A 15599-nucleotide genomic window follows, 5' to 3' on the forward strand; every position below is an offset into this window, starting at 1 on the left:
GAAGAATAAGTAGCTTAGAAGAGTAAACAGTAAACCTTATCTAAATAAATGAACTCCATATAAACTAGAATAGACCAAAGAAAAATCAATAGAAAAACAAAATCAAAAGATTGAAATGTAGAAGAAAATTTAAAGTATCTGATGTCAGAAACAATTGACTTGGGTAATAGGTCAAGAAGAGATAATTTAAGTATATTCAACTCCCTGGAAAGTATGACCTTTTTAAAAAGTCAAAATATATATTTCAAGAGATCTGACCAGATATATTGGAACTAGAAGGCAAAATAAATCTAGAAAGAATCCACTGATCCATTCTTGGAAGACATTCAAAAGGAACTCCTAGATGTTATAACTAAAAACAGAATCTCCCACATCTAAAGAAAAAATATACTGCGAATAATCAGAAAGAAGCATCTCAAGAACTATAGTTAGAATTATACAAGACCTGGCAACTTTCATATTAAATGAGAGGAAGTCTTGGAATTTGATATTCTAAAAGTCAAAAGATACAGATTTTCAAGCAAAATTTACTTACTTTGCAAATTAGGACAATTACCTTTTATCTAGTTTACTTTAATAACCTCTTCCTGAATTTTCCACATTCATCCTGTGCCCTTTCCAGTGAACCTTTCATATAACTGCCAAAGTCATCTTTCTAATACATATGATTATTTCATTCCCCTCTTGTATTTTCAGTGGTTTACCATTGATTCTAGAATAAAATATTAATTCTTAATTCTGATATTCATAACCATTTGTATTTTTTCCATGTAATTTTCCATTTTAATGAACACTCTTCATTTTAATTAGTAAATAAAAGCAATTTTAAAAATTTTTTTCAAGGCAATGGGGTCAAGTGGTTTGCCCAAGGCCACACAGCTAGGCAATTATTAAGTATCTGAGACTGGATTTGAACTCAGGTCCTCCTGATTCCAGGACCAGTAGCTCTATCCATTGCACCACCTAGCTGCCTAATAAAAGCAATTTTTAAACACTTACAATACTTTAAACATTTCCAGTCACTTTACTAAATTCTGGGGATTCAATAAAAAGGTAAAAAACAAGCCTTATACTCAAGGAACTTGTATTCCCAAAGCAGAAGCAACATGTAAATAACTAGTTATATATAAGCTACATGGTGCATACTTGGGGAGGGGGAAAGGATGGATTTGAGGAGGGATTAGAAAAGACCTTTTGCAGTTGGTTGCATTTGATATGTCTTAAAGTAAAGGGTGGCTAGGTGGTGCAGTGGATAGAACACCAGCCCTGGAGTCAGGAGGACCTGAGTTCAAATCCAGCCTCAGACACTTAATAATTACCTAGCTGTGTGGCCTTGGGCAAACCACTTAACCCCATTGCCTTGCAAAAAATCTTTAAAAAAAGTTAGTCTTAAAATAAGCTAGAAAATGTAGGAGTAGAGGAGGACATGGGGACAGCTAGTAAAAATTCAGCCTGGAGATGTAGTGTCTGTACTAGAAATAGCAAGTAGTTAGACTATAGCATAGTAATGTCTAAGAAGACTGAAAAGTAGGAAGAAAACAGATTATGCAGAACTTTGAATGCCAAACAGAAGACTTTATATTTAATCATAGAGCTAATAGAGAACCATTAGTATTTATTGAGTACTGGAATGACAAGGTCAGACCTGTTCTTTAAGATCACTTTGGCAACTGAGTGGAGGATATATTGGAGGGGCATAGTAAGGTTTAAAAGATGCAAGTTATTTTTGTTTTGTTTGTTTTGGAAAGATCATTAATTCAGTACTCTTTCTATTACTTCCCAAAAGTTCAGAATCTTCTTTATGATTGATTTCCCTAATATGTCTGTGCTTTGACCTAACCTTTCCAAAGGAGATATATGGTATCCTGATTGTTTCATCCTAACATAGGTCAAATTGAATGTGATAGCAAAAATAAATAAAACAAAAGCTTCTAAACATCTCTTTAACGGATTTCTTTGGGGGGGGGGGGCAGGGGGAGGAAATCAAGGGTAAATGACTTGCATAGGATCACACAACTAGTAAGTGAGGTCAAATTTGAACTCAGGTCTCCCTGACTCCAGGGAAGTTTCTCTATCCACTGCATCGCTTCCCTTTTGCTATATTGCTTAGCTGTCCCTTCACTGATTTCTAAGTTCTAGCTATTGATCCACTTATTTTAATCTTATTCAATACAACAAAATTCTAGTAAAACAAAATAATTTGGATGCTTTCTTAAAAGCCATTGTGACAGTACCTGTGCACTTATGCTTCACTTCTTCTGTCTTCCTGATTTGTCCCCTTCCCATTTTTAGGTCATATAGCTTATTGCTTGATGTTTGCTCATGCCAAGCTATTTTTATATAGTCTTTTTTCAGTTTCATTGGCAATCTTAGGATAGGAAAGGATTTCTCATTCTGTCTATGATCAGAAATAATCTTGTGGAATGTTCTTTCTCTGTTAACAATTATCTTCTCCATGAATTAGGCTCCATTGGCGGCCTGTTTTTTGCAGTGGGAATTGCCCAGTATGCCCTTCTAGGATACTTCATTCGCTCCTGGAGAACACTTGCAGTTGTGGTTAACCTGCAGGGAACAGTGGTCTTTCTCTTGTCATTGTAAGTTTTTTCCTTTTATATTTAATTTTAATTTAATACATTATAGGAGTATCTTAAGAAGATGAATACTATTACCTAGTGAGTGTGCTTTGCTTGATGAAGAATTAATTCTTCAATAGGTTGCAACTTTTGGAAAGATGATTAATATATGCTTTGTACAGATGTTGTTTAAAATGAGCTCTTCATATATATATATATATATATATATATATATATATATATATAGAGAGAGAGAGAGAGAGAGAGAGAGATGCATAGATAAATAAAAGGACAGATAGCTTGATGATAGATAGGTAGATAGAAAGCTCTTGATTTAAAGTTTATATTATGATTAGTAAAAGCAGAGAGTTAATTTGTTTTACATAACTTGAAGCCTAGAGAAGCAGCAGGCTATAAGTCAGGGATAGGGAACCTTTCTTCTGTCAAGGGCCAACTGGATATTTATAGCATCATTTGAGAGTCATACCAAATTACCAACTTAAAAATTAACTTGCTATATTTGGTCAGACATTTAATTAATTTACCCTAAAATGCTCCTAGATTTATTGAATTCCAAGTCCTGCCTGTAGTTGTGGTGGCAAATTCCAGACCAAATGATTTCACAGACTTTATACCACCTATGGGTTGGACATTCCCTGCCCCCCACTGTAGACAATAGAGGGATATCTTTGGAGTCAGGAAAATATGTTCTAATATTGCTTTGGGCACACACACTAGACTAGCCATTTAACCTCTTGTTGTCCTATGCAATTCTCCATTCCTATAAGTTTCTACTGAGCAACTGATCTACATCTATGGAGGGAATCTCCATAATGGGAGTTCCCTTCATGTCTAAATACTCCCCTCCATTCCCTTCCCCCAATTAAATAAAATATTAGATTATATCGTGTCATATAGTAACACCTATTGATGAAACATAAGCTCTACATGAATTATTCAGGCCAAAAATAATTGTAGTCATTAAATTTGGGTATATGGAAGCTGTAGGATCTCCAGACATGGGAGAAATTCATCTAGTCTAAGGAAGGGAGAGCTACAATGGGCAGCTAAGTGGCACATTGGACAGAGTGCCCAGTATAAAATCAGGAAGACTAGATTTGAGTTCAAATCTAGTTTCAGATATTTACTAGTTGTGAGACCTTGGGCAGGTCATTTAACTCTATTTGCCTCAGTTTCCTCATCTGGAAACTGGAGAAGGAAATGGCATACTACTCCAGCATCTTTTCTAAGAAAACTCCAAATGGGTTCATGGAAAATCAGCTGAAACAACTGAACAACAAAGGGAGAACAGCAGAAAGAAGATTATGAAGTCAACAAAGTACTGTATTGTACAATTCTCAGAGGCATAGCACAAATAAGTTATACCATGTTTTAAACCTGGCTATCTTTTTTTTTAAATTATATTTTTGCAAGGCAATGGGGTTAAGTGACTTGCCCAAGGCCACACAGCTAGGTAATCATTAAGTGTCTGAGGCTGGATTTGGACTCAGGTACTCCTGACTCCAGGGCCGTGCTCTATCCACTGGACCACCTAGCCACCCCTAAACCTGGCTATCTTAAGCCCATCTGCATCAAAAAGTGTTTTGCTTCTCAGCAAGCACAGAGTTGGAATTTTTAATAATGAAAATAAAATAATAGGATAGTCTTTTGGTAGTCAACTTTGCTGGAAAGTGTTTTAATATAATAATGATCTCTGTATATAAAATGCCTTAAGGTTTGAGTACCACTTTGCATATATTAACTCATTTGTTAATGATTGCTATTTCTATAGAGGATAATTCAAATTTTATTGATTCAGATTCTGCTACTTCTGAATCTGGACCTTTTTGATTTGAACTCAATTAAAGTTTAACATTCTGTAACCTGTGGGGGGGAAGAGGAAGAGTATCTAAAATATCAAAATAAATCTAATAAAGTATATCTGAGTATCTAAATAATAGGTTAAGTAAGAGAAAAATTTAACTTTTCAGAGAAAAATTTTCCACCACTTGAGAAACATTCCTTTGAATACAATGAATGTACTATTGAAAATATTCCTTATTTAATTAAGACTGGAAATATTTTATGAATCATTAGCTTGCATTGTGTATTGGAAAGATGTTGGAAGCTTCTGTTCTTAGCTACCATCCTTCCCATTCCTTCCATTTCCCCCTTCCATTCATACTGTTCTCTCCTTCCTTTTCTTTTCATCTTCCTCTTTTTTCTTAAGGACCCTATCCCTTTCATTGTTTCCTTGCATGGGATTTCCAAATCTTTACTTCCACATGACTTCTCTCCAGCACTTTAGTCCTAACTACCTGAAAATTATCTCTACATGTCTTCCAATCCCCTCAAATAATATACCTAAAGTTGAATTATTTCTCTATTCTGTGTCCCCCTCTCCCTAAAAAACCCTCAAACCCCTGCTCTTCCTACTCACCTCTCCATTTCTAATTTTAGCACTACTATCTTCCAAGTTACTCAGGCTCACACTTTGTTCTGTGTTTTTTCTCATATCATTTTCTCATGACCAGAATAGATCTCAATGTATTGGAGTCTTTTTCTTCCATGAAGGCCCAACTTGGGTACCATCTCCTAATAGCACTACCTTCCCTGATACCCCCTCCATTTTTTTTCATTTTTCCTTTCATCTCACCTAGGCACAAGTGATCTCTTCCCCCTAAATTTTTCAGAGCCCTTTCTTTGCTTTTTCTTCCCTTCAGTTATTATACACTTCATTTCAAAGCTATTCAAAGTTTGTCCTTAGACTAAACTATTTAAGACAGGCTCTATGTGTTATTTCTCTTTAAATTCCCATCATCCATCATAGTACTTTACATAGCCCATCAGGCTTGTTGAATTTAGTTGACTCTAGCACAGTTCTTGTCTGTAGGAGACTTTCAGTAACTGAGACTGACCTCTTCTTTGTCTCCTCCCTTCCCAGCAGTTACTTCCAAAACAATGATCATGTAATAGTATAATAAAAGATTTACTTTAATCCATTACTTTTTTAAAAATTTAGAACACAAAAAATGAGTTAAGGAAATAAGAGATAACTTAAATATAAGTTTTATATGTTACATGTTGGTTGGTTGTTGTCTTTTTTCTCACGGAGGAGTCAAGTTATAGTGTGTCTGACTGTGGCTGTTCAGACCTATACAAATTTGGAATTCTCTACCACAGATCTGGCACAAATAGTCCATGTGAATATTTGGATTCTCTAAATTTCTATATCTCACATTTCTTTTGAGTTATTTTACATGTTACATGTAGGGATGTGTTGCATGTAGGGATAGGAGGTCATGACACAGCCTGTGATTTAAACAGAGTAGAAAACTCCCAGATGATGAAACTTCTTCTACCCATGCAGGTCCATACTTCTCTGCAATGAGTAGGGTTATTGAGCTGCCTAGAACAAGAGAGATTAAGTGACTTGTCCAGGATTACATTGCCACTTTGTGTTAGAAACACCATTGCTATCATACTTCCTAGTTTCAAGGCTAGTTCTCTATGGATTGGATCATAACAGCCTCTCTATACCATGAAATAGATTGTATTTTTTAAATTGTATTAATAAATTTCTTAATTCAATATTTATTTTTTTTAATTGTAGGTAATGCTTTTATAAGAAAATATAAATCAAATACCTTAACTATTATGAAATGTTCATGTTTTTCTGGGTGTTGTGTTAATCTAATTATGATCACATTTGATCTATTTAAGAGATCTTAGCCTCAGGAAGCTATATTTTATTGTTTTGATCCTAGTAATTCAAAGGGTCAACCTAGCACAGAAGAGTTCATCACCATTAGGTTGACATCAATGGTGAATTTGTTGGCCATTGAACCCATGAAACAAAATAAAAATTTAAATGGTTCTAGTCCTGTACTTTCAAGTTGTAAAAAACATGCTAAGAATCATGTTTTTAGATAATTGACATAATCATTAACTTAACTGTAACCAAACTATCTGAAACCTTTGTCCTCTGACCAAAAAATGGACATATTTTTAGAGGAACAGAATCTTATCAATGCCAATAGTCCCATGATAGATATCATCAGAAGTCAAAAAGGAAGTTATAGGTAAAAGGAAGCATGTCTCTTGAACACTTTTTGGAAAGGCAAACAAAAAGATTGATGAAGCTCTGTTTTATCACCTACCTACCTATGTAATATGAAACATAATTTCATGGAATTCTTGGATATATCATCTTGCAAAATTCATGAAAAGCAGAAATAAAAATAATAATTAATGTTCTCACAACAGGTCTATGAGGTAAGTACTGTAACTATTATTATGATCACCATTTGCAATTATGGAAACTGAAACTCAAAGTTTAAATAACTTGATGGTGTTCACATAATCAGTAATAGTGACAAGTGGATTTCAAACCCAACTCTTGATCCAAATCTGATGCCTTTTCCACAAATCCACAATAATTCAGTTCTTCTTGAACAAACTTACTGCTTCTAATTTCTTGCAAAAGGTGAGAAATTAGAGAAACTCTATGAAGAACTTGACATTTAAATTTGAGGTTCTTAATCTCAAGTCACGAACTTTTAAGAAATCGATTCTCAAAATTTGTTTATTCCATATATTGTATATATCACATTTTTGGAAGTATTCTGAGAAGGGACTGATCCTAAACCAAGTCAGCATATAATTTGATACTCTAATACTTCCATGAAAAGGTTAGCACAGGAGAGGAAAGTGAAAAAATATATTGGAAAATACGGCTTGGGTTTGAAAATTGAAAAAGATCAGAACCTTGGAGACTATACAGAAGCCTCATACCTTGAGATTATGAATAATTTCTCTTATAAGGCAGTCAAAAGGAACATGACATGATGAGCACAAAACATCACAAAAAAGGAAATTTACCCTTTACAATTTTGTTACCATTTGCTGGCTAATATCTAGGTTATTATTGTCCTTCCTAAAATGTGGCATAGAGTTAGATTAGATGGTCTTGGGGATCTTCTCCAGTCAGGATTCTACATCTTTGTCATTTCCTGACCCAGTTGATTCAATATTCTAACTTTTCAAAATCTTTTAAAGTTTCAATTCTAGTATCTATTATGTTAACTACCCTTCTCAACTTTGTATCATCTGCAAGTTGAGAAGTAGCCTATTTATGTTGTCATCCATGACATTGATAAAAATATTAAGTGGCATAAAGCAAGCATAGACCTATGGAAAACTCTACTGAAGATCTTTCAAGTTGACAGAAAATCCTTATACATCTAATCTTTGGTTCTATCCATTCAACCAGTTCTAAATTCACCTTCATCTAACCCATAGTTCTCCATCTTTTTCACAAGAATAATTTGAGACTGCTAAATGTTTCCCTAAAATCTAGATAAAGTTAAATCAAAAAGGATTTATTAAGCATCTACATTGTACCAAGTACTGGGGATGCAAAAAGTAGCTTCTGATCTCAAGGAGATCACAGTGTAATAGGAAAGATCATATGCAAACATCTATGTAGAAATTAAAATATTTTTGGGACAAATTGAAGCTTATCTTCAGAGATAAGTCACTATCATTAATGGAGGCATCTAGATCAGCTAATTGGTACCATAATGCTGAACCTACAGTCAGAAAAGCTTGTTCATAAGATTAAATTTGGGGTGATCTTGGGCAAATCACTTTACCTGTTTATCTCAGTTTCCTCATCTGGAGGAGGAATGATCTGGAGAAGAAATGGCAACCCACTTCAGTATCTTTGTCAAGAAAATCCCAAAGGGGGTCACAAAGAATCAGACATGACTAAAACAACTAAACAACAAAAACTTCTTGCAGAAGGTAGAATTTTACCTGGAACTTAAAGAGAAGCAAAGAGATTATGATGAAGAGTGAGAAAACTCAGTGAATGGAGAACAGGTAGTAAAAATACCTGCAGAAGGGAAATAGAGTATCTTGTGCCAGGAGATTTGTATCACTGTATTCCAAAGTATGTAGTAGGAGTAAAGTGAAGGAAGATTTGAGAATTGAGGAGCCAGGTTATGGAGGACATTGAATGCCAAGATAGGCTTTTATATTTGATGCTGAAAGTAATGGGAAAGTACAGAAATGATTATTAGATAGAAGGCTGATATGGTCAGATCCATGCTTCTAGGAGATCAGTTTGACAACTGAGTGGAAAATGGACTAGAGGAGTCAGAGATTTGAGAAAGGAGATCAATGAGCAGGCTTATATGTGAGGTGATGAGGACCTGCAATAGGAAAGTGGCAGGGTTAGAGAAGGGAAAGGGATGTATACACAAGATACTATGAAGTTAGAAGGATAGAACTTGGTAAAAGATTGGATGAAAGATGACAGCAAGTGAGGAGTCAAGAATGACTGGTGTGATACAGCGATTAAGTTAATTTTTATTGATCTAATTTAGTTGATAAGATCTTGTGCATCCACATTAGGTTCTAGTCACCCTTTTATTCCTCCTTAAAATTGTTTGAATTCAGGATTTCATTCTTTACCATTTTCTGTCCCTTCTGGTATGACCTTTTATACTATAGGATCCTAGCTTTCCTTTCTATGTGCACTTTGAAATCTGTTCATCTAAGTACATGTCGGACTTTAACTGCCATGCCTTTGCTTTTCTACCACAAAATCTCTGCTGGGATGCTTACTTCCTATCATGGTCTAATTATTTTCACCCCAGCAACCAGCTTTTCATGTTGGTTCTTTCACTTCTCTAAGGATGAAATAATCATCAAAGCAAGTCAAGAAAGTATTAACTGTCTGCTTATAACAACAACTAGCGTTTATATGATGCTTATGAGGTACAAAGCATTTTGCCTATGTACGTCATATGAGCCTTACAGCAACAGTCAAGGGTCATCAGGTGCATTTCACTGAAGGACATCAATAAAGGTAGATGCATCTGCATCTGTGGAGGGAGTTTCCACAGTGGAAGTTCACTGATAGGTTTGAACACTGCCACTTTGCCAAAACAAAAATAAATAAAATCTTAAGTATCTCAAACAAAGGATTTTTTAAGACTAGGCTATGTTTCACTTTCCTGGCGAAATTTAATCATATTTTAATCATTTTTAACAAAGGTACTAGAGCAATTATACTAAATCCTGGCATTTAAAAGTCTCTTGGGGCTTGGAGAAAATAATATACCTCTTCCATGAAATCAACCTATTGTTTAAAGTATTTTTTTGGAGCTCCTCTTTTTGAAATTGTCTACAGAGGCAATTTATGAGCCCAGTGCTTTCCTAACTTTATAGTCAACTCTTGTTTTTGCCAAGTTCTGATGTGGCTTAACTGACCACCAACCTTATTCAGCAGATTGAAGTTCTGAATGACTTTTAACATAGATTAGATTTTTTTTTAATTAGCCAAAGGTTATTCAAAACTAAGGGCTGGTGAATAAGATGTATTTGGAGTCCAAAATGAAAGTTGACTAAATTAATGACTGTCTGGTAAGCAAAATATGAAAGCAATTCCAAAGTGAGTGTTCTAAAAATGTATGAGCAGGGGCAGTAATTTTAAAATTAAGTGTATCTAAAAAAAATTAAGTGTATCTTTTCCCCAAATCACTGCAATTGTACTTATTTTGTTGTTATCATTTGCTCATACATATCATACTTTGCTTATACAAATCATACCTTTGCTCATCTTGTTCAGAGTAGAAGTTCACTTTTTTTTTTTTAGTTTTTGCAAGACAATGGGGTTAAGTGACTTGCCCAAGGCCACAAAGCTAGGTAATTATTAAGTGTCTGAGGCTGGATTTGAACCCAGTACTACTGACTCCAGGGCTGGTGCTCTATCCACTGTGCCACCCAGACACCCCAGAAGTGCACTTTTTAAAAAACTTTTTGAGGGGTTTATAAGGCAATGGGGTTTAGTGACTTGTCCAAGGTCACACAGCTAGGTCATTTTAGGATTTGAACTCAGGTCCTCCTGATTCCAGGGTCAGTGTTCCATCCACTGTACCACCTAGCTGTCCCTAGACCAGAAGTGCAGCAGCCACCCATGGTCCCACTCCCACTGTGGATCAGCTTGAGGATTTTGACCTGCTCTGTCTTTGACCTGCTGCCTGTCTCTATGGATCTAGCTTTAGTGAAGACACCCTTTTGGTTCAGTTGAAGGCAATTCAGAATCCCAGGACTCTAGAAATCCTTCAGCCTCAACCTCCCTGGTAGCAGGGATTATATTATGGATGTGTCACCATGCCAGCTACTGACATGTACTTGGAAAAGGAAAATACATATTTGTTTATGTCCTGGTTTTTTACTTTAAAAAGTACCCAATTACATTTTAGTCACATCCCATATATACATATGTATGCATTTGTATATAGGCATTTATTTACATATATATATACACACATACATAAGCATACATTTATACAAGAGTATATGTATATAATGCATGTTTATCTATATGTATGTGTATATACATATGCATCTCATACATATACAGAAACACAAATGTAATAGTCCATTCAACAAACACTTATTCATCCCATGCTTGGTCCAGGGCACTGTCCTAGGTTCTGCCCAAGAAAAAGTTCAGAGAAGACATCATCTCTGCTTTAGTGGAGCAGGCATGGACCTCATAAACCTAGATAGGCACTGACTAGGATCACATATATCCATAGAAGACAAAGACATATACACACAGATTAACTATAATGCTCTCTACTTCAAGAATCTGCAATTTAATGACCATGGGTATTCATTTCACCACTCTATCAATAAACATTTATTAAGCATTTGTTATTAAGTATAGTCTTTCCCCTTAAGGCTATCCCATCAGAATGGGGAAGATATAGCATATTCATAAATGGGTCCAGACATGATAAAGACAGAACAAATGGAAGGTAATGATACACATCACCAGTCCTCTAGCCTCAGAAGTTAATCTTAGAAAGTTGTTCTTTATCACACTATACCTGGAAATGAATCTCTCCAAATATAGCTAGGCCGATCCTTAAAGAGACATACATTTGATCACTGGGTTCATACGTGGAGCACCCCCCCACCCATGCTTGGAAGGACCTATTGAGGCTTAGTCTCTACTGATATAATCTTTGAGACCCCAAGGTCATCTCCAAGCCAGTATGAGACATGGAAACAAGGCTTTAGTGGAAGTACATATGACAGGACAGTTTTGAATAATATATGCATTTGAGCATTTCTAAATGAAGTTCTAGAAGATACAAGGAAGTTCATTGCCAACAGGGAGGAATCACAAGACCTCAAAGAGGAGGTTGATTTGAGCACAACGTTAAAGGCAAAGATGGAAAAAGGAAGGTTGTTTGTAGTGTAATGAACACCATGAGTTCAGTGTTTTCAGAAACAAATAATAATTTTGTTTGGTCAGAATGATATGAGAGTGATCTAGAAAGGTAGAAAAGCCCAAGATTACAAAAACCTTTAATGCTAGAATAAGGAATTTCATTTCTATCATTGGGCACTGAAGAACCTTTGAAGATTTACATGACTGGATATTATGAGAAAGGTTATCCTAAGCAATAGGCATACTCCTAACTCCAAATGGGAGTGGGGAGGCAATAAAAACTGGCTACACCAGGTGCATTAGAACCTATCCTAGGACATACTATTTTTTGTCCTTGAGTTTATTCCCCACTCCCATTTTCTTCTATTCTCAAAGCCCAAAACTCGATTTTCTGCACTCCCTGACACTACCACAATCCTGTCTCTAATATTGGAGTTCTCTCTCTTGACTTCCTGTGGGAGGAGACACAACTAGATGGGCAATGATTAAAGTACCAGAATTGGAGTTAGGAAGACCTGAGTTCAAATCCTATCTCAGACAGTTCTAGCTACGTGACTCTGGGCAAGTCATTTACCTCTGCCTACCTTCATTTTCTCATCTGTAAAATGGTATAACACCTTCCTCCCAGGGTTGTGAAGATCAAATGAGATAATAATTTAAAAATATTTAGTGCAGTGACCAACACATAGTAAGCACTATATAAGTGTTAGTTATCATCATTATTATTAGTAGTAGTAGTATTGCAAATTATTTCCCACCTTTTTTCTATCCTGCTTTCATTAAAGAGTTGTGATTTTGTTCTTTTTTTTTTTAGTCCTCTCATAGTTATAGAAGAAAAGTGATAAAATTGCAAGTCTTAAAAACTATCCCACCACTCTTGTGCCTTAGCACAAGTATGCAGGTAGAACAAAGGCTAGATCTGGGTATGTTTTATTTTTTGCTTATCCCTTCCATCCCTAGTCCATTGAGTAGGTTCCCTCTTTTGGGCTGTATGTTAATCTAGGCTCTATCTCAGTGCTTAAGTCAATTTGATTTGGCACAGCTGCTAGATTTCCCAGGTCCTCAGGAACTCATCTCACAAACTTTTCTGATTCTGAGACTTCTGTTTATCTTAGACACTTTTCTCTGGAGTGTCTAAAAATTCTTTCCTTGGATATTAAGTAACTCTATTAAGACCTTATAAGCAGCTGATGGCTAAAAGTATCCTTGGAAATTGTCTTCAAGCTTAATAAAATGAAAGGAGCCTTGACTCTAGACTGAGAACTCAGCTGTTGATGCTTACTACCCAGGTCATCAAAGGCTGATCACATAACTCCAAAGCCTAATTTTCTCTTCTATAAAAATGTTGGGGTTGGACTTAGACAACCTATGAAATTTCTTCCAATTCCAGATCTATGACCCTAGATTTCAGGACTTCTGCCACTGATCCTTACTTTGCTGGAGATTTGGAAGAAATATTTTCATAGAATTCTTCAAACTTTCTTGCTTGCCCTTAACCCAGTCCCAGATCATGTTCAACTTGTGTGAAGCAGATTTATCACACAATTGATAGACTCATTCTGCCAGTTGTACTTCTTTGTCTCTTGTACCAATCTAACAATAGTTGGCATTTATACTGAGCTTTAAGATTACAGAGCACTTTATATACATTGGTTCATTTGATTCCCCAAAACAATACTGCCGGGTAGATCAAGTATTTGCCTTGTTGCACAGAATGCCCAAATGTGGGCAAGGATGAAGCTGAAACTTACTGAGTCTAAATAATTTGCCTTGTGAAGTAATTTAGTGAGGTTGGGAGATGAAATCTGCAGTTCAATCCTAGGTCATCATACTCCAAATTTGAGGTTCTTTCTACCACACTATGAAGCATCAGCAATATTGAACAGCATTTGGACCTTGTTTTTCCTAGAGTTTGCCAACCTCAAGAAAATCTGCTGCCATTTTTCCTTTGTTATACCTCCTTTCCTCACAGTCATTCTCTGCTTCTAGTCTCAGTACCCTTTTTAGCTTCATGACAGTGACAAGATGACTTCTCTTGGTAGTTCAATGAATGTTGATGTTTTTATGGGTTCAGCTACCAGTTCTACTCACTTTTCTTCCCATAAACTTTCTTAAATGACTCACTGCTCTGATGGGGCTTTGCTTCCCAAGTGGTTGGTTTTCTAGAATCCTGTAATTTCTTTTTATAACAACAAAATTACTTAGTCTTGGCTCAGGGGGACCTTAGAGGCTATTTTGTGTCCAACCTGCCTATTTTACAAATCAGGAAATGAGACCCAGTGAGGTTTGTTGACTTGCCCCCCAGGTCACAATTTTAACATATGGTAATTATTTAGAATCAATTCCTACCACCAATATAGAAAAAAATCATTTATTTCCTCCAGGCCATTAGAACTGTTGCTCCTGAGATCCTAGAAGCAGGTGAAAAATGCTCCTACACAAGTTGAAAGCTGTTCTACCATTTCAACAAAGTAATATTCTCACTTGAATTCCTCCTAAATGTTTTCCATTTTCATTGTTTTGGTTATTGCTTTGTGGAAAATACAAGTAACGTTTTATCTTAGAGGACTGATTTATTTTGGTTGGTCTTGAATAACTTTCCATGTGCTTTGTACATTTCAGGCAAGGTTACTTGGCCCAATTAAAGAGAAGTAACTCCATCTACAAACAAGTCAGAACTTCATTTAGAAATGCCCAAATGCATTTATCATTCAAAACTGTTCTGTCATATGTACTTCCACTAAAGCCTTGTTTTAATGTCTCATACTAGCTTGGAGATGACCTTGGAGTCTCAAAGATTATGTCAGTAGAGACTAAGCCTCAATAGGTCCTTCCAAGCATGGGTGGGGGGGTGCTCCACGTATGAACCCAGTGATCAAATGTATGTCTCTTTAAGGATCGGCCTAGCTATATTTGGAGAGATTCATTTCTAGGTTCAGTGTGACTCCATTTTCTTGGAGTTTTCCTTGAGTAGCTAAATGATAATGAACAATGTGAAAAAATTGAGACAGTTCATGTTCATAGAGCTACTGACACAGAGAATTATGAGTGTAGCTTTAATCCTGTTAAAATCTTGTTAATCATGGAAGGCTGTTTGCTTCTGAGACTGGAAACTGACCCCATTGACCCCTATTGATGGTATCCTGTCTCCCCATTCCTCCTTTACCCAGTTTTTGATTCCCAGTTAATTGACCTTGCCCATTGGTGCTAGTGCGATAGGAAATGACATGTTGTACTTAGATGTCACACACCTAGGGACAGGAAGTGGCTTGCCTATCGGAGAATTCCAGGCCCAGGTGCTAAACCACTCTCCAATTGCCATCTCTTGTCTAACTTCCTACGGAAGTGTATTTAAGGGGAAGCACTACCCCTTCTTCCATCTTCTTGGCTCTATCTGATGCACCAGGATGTCTGAATTTCTCTTTCCTTCCTAGACCATGCGCTGCCTTGTTAGGCCATGGGCCCCCATGCCACAGGGCTGAAGCTCACTCACTTCCTCTCCCCCCGCCTCTCTCCCCCCCTTCTCTCTCTCTCTCTCTCTCTCTCTCTCTCTCTCACTCACTCAAACTTCATTTAACCTATCCTCAAAGTACTTACTGCTTTTCTAGGGGTTTTTAACCTGTTTATTTTGCTATATTTGTAATCAAGTCCTGAACAGTTTTAAAATCTCAGAGAGTCCGCAAATTCCTTCATCTTTCAGTGGCCCTGGATTTCTATCTTTATTTGTTTACCCCAAATCTATCTTTAATTGGTTACCCCCCAAATCCCAGAGG

At 36.2% G+C, this 15599-nt stretch overlaps 1 protein-coding gene across 2 annotated transcripts in view; it reads left to right on the forward strand.

Moving 5' to 3' along the window:
• SLC22A15 (solute carrier family 22 member 15) overlaps positions 1-15599 on the forward strand; it is a 97550-nt gene that overhangs the window by 40007 nt on the left and 41944 nt on the right. For both annotated transcript variants that reach the window (XM_074188516.1, XM_074188517.1), the window contains exon 5: positions 2465-2594. In XM_074188516.1, the coding sequence (XP_074044617.1) occupies positions 2465-2594 (130 nt within the window). The remainder of the gene's footprint in view (positions 1-2464; positions 2595-15599) is intronic.

Source organism: Macrotis lagotis, chromosome 5 (genome assembly GCF_037893015.1).
Source record: "Macrotis lagotis isolate mMagLag1 chromosome 5, bilby.v1.9.chrom.fasta, whole genome shotgun sequence".
NCBI lineage: Eukaryota > Metazoa > Chordata > Mammalia > Peramelemorphia > Peramelidae > Macrotis > Macrotis lagotis.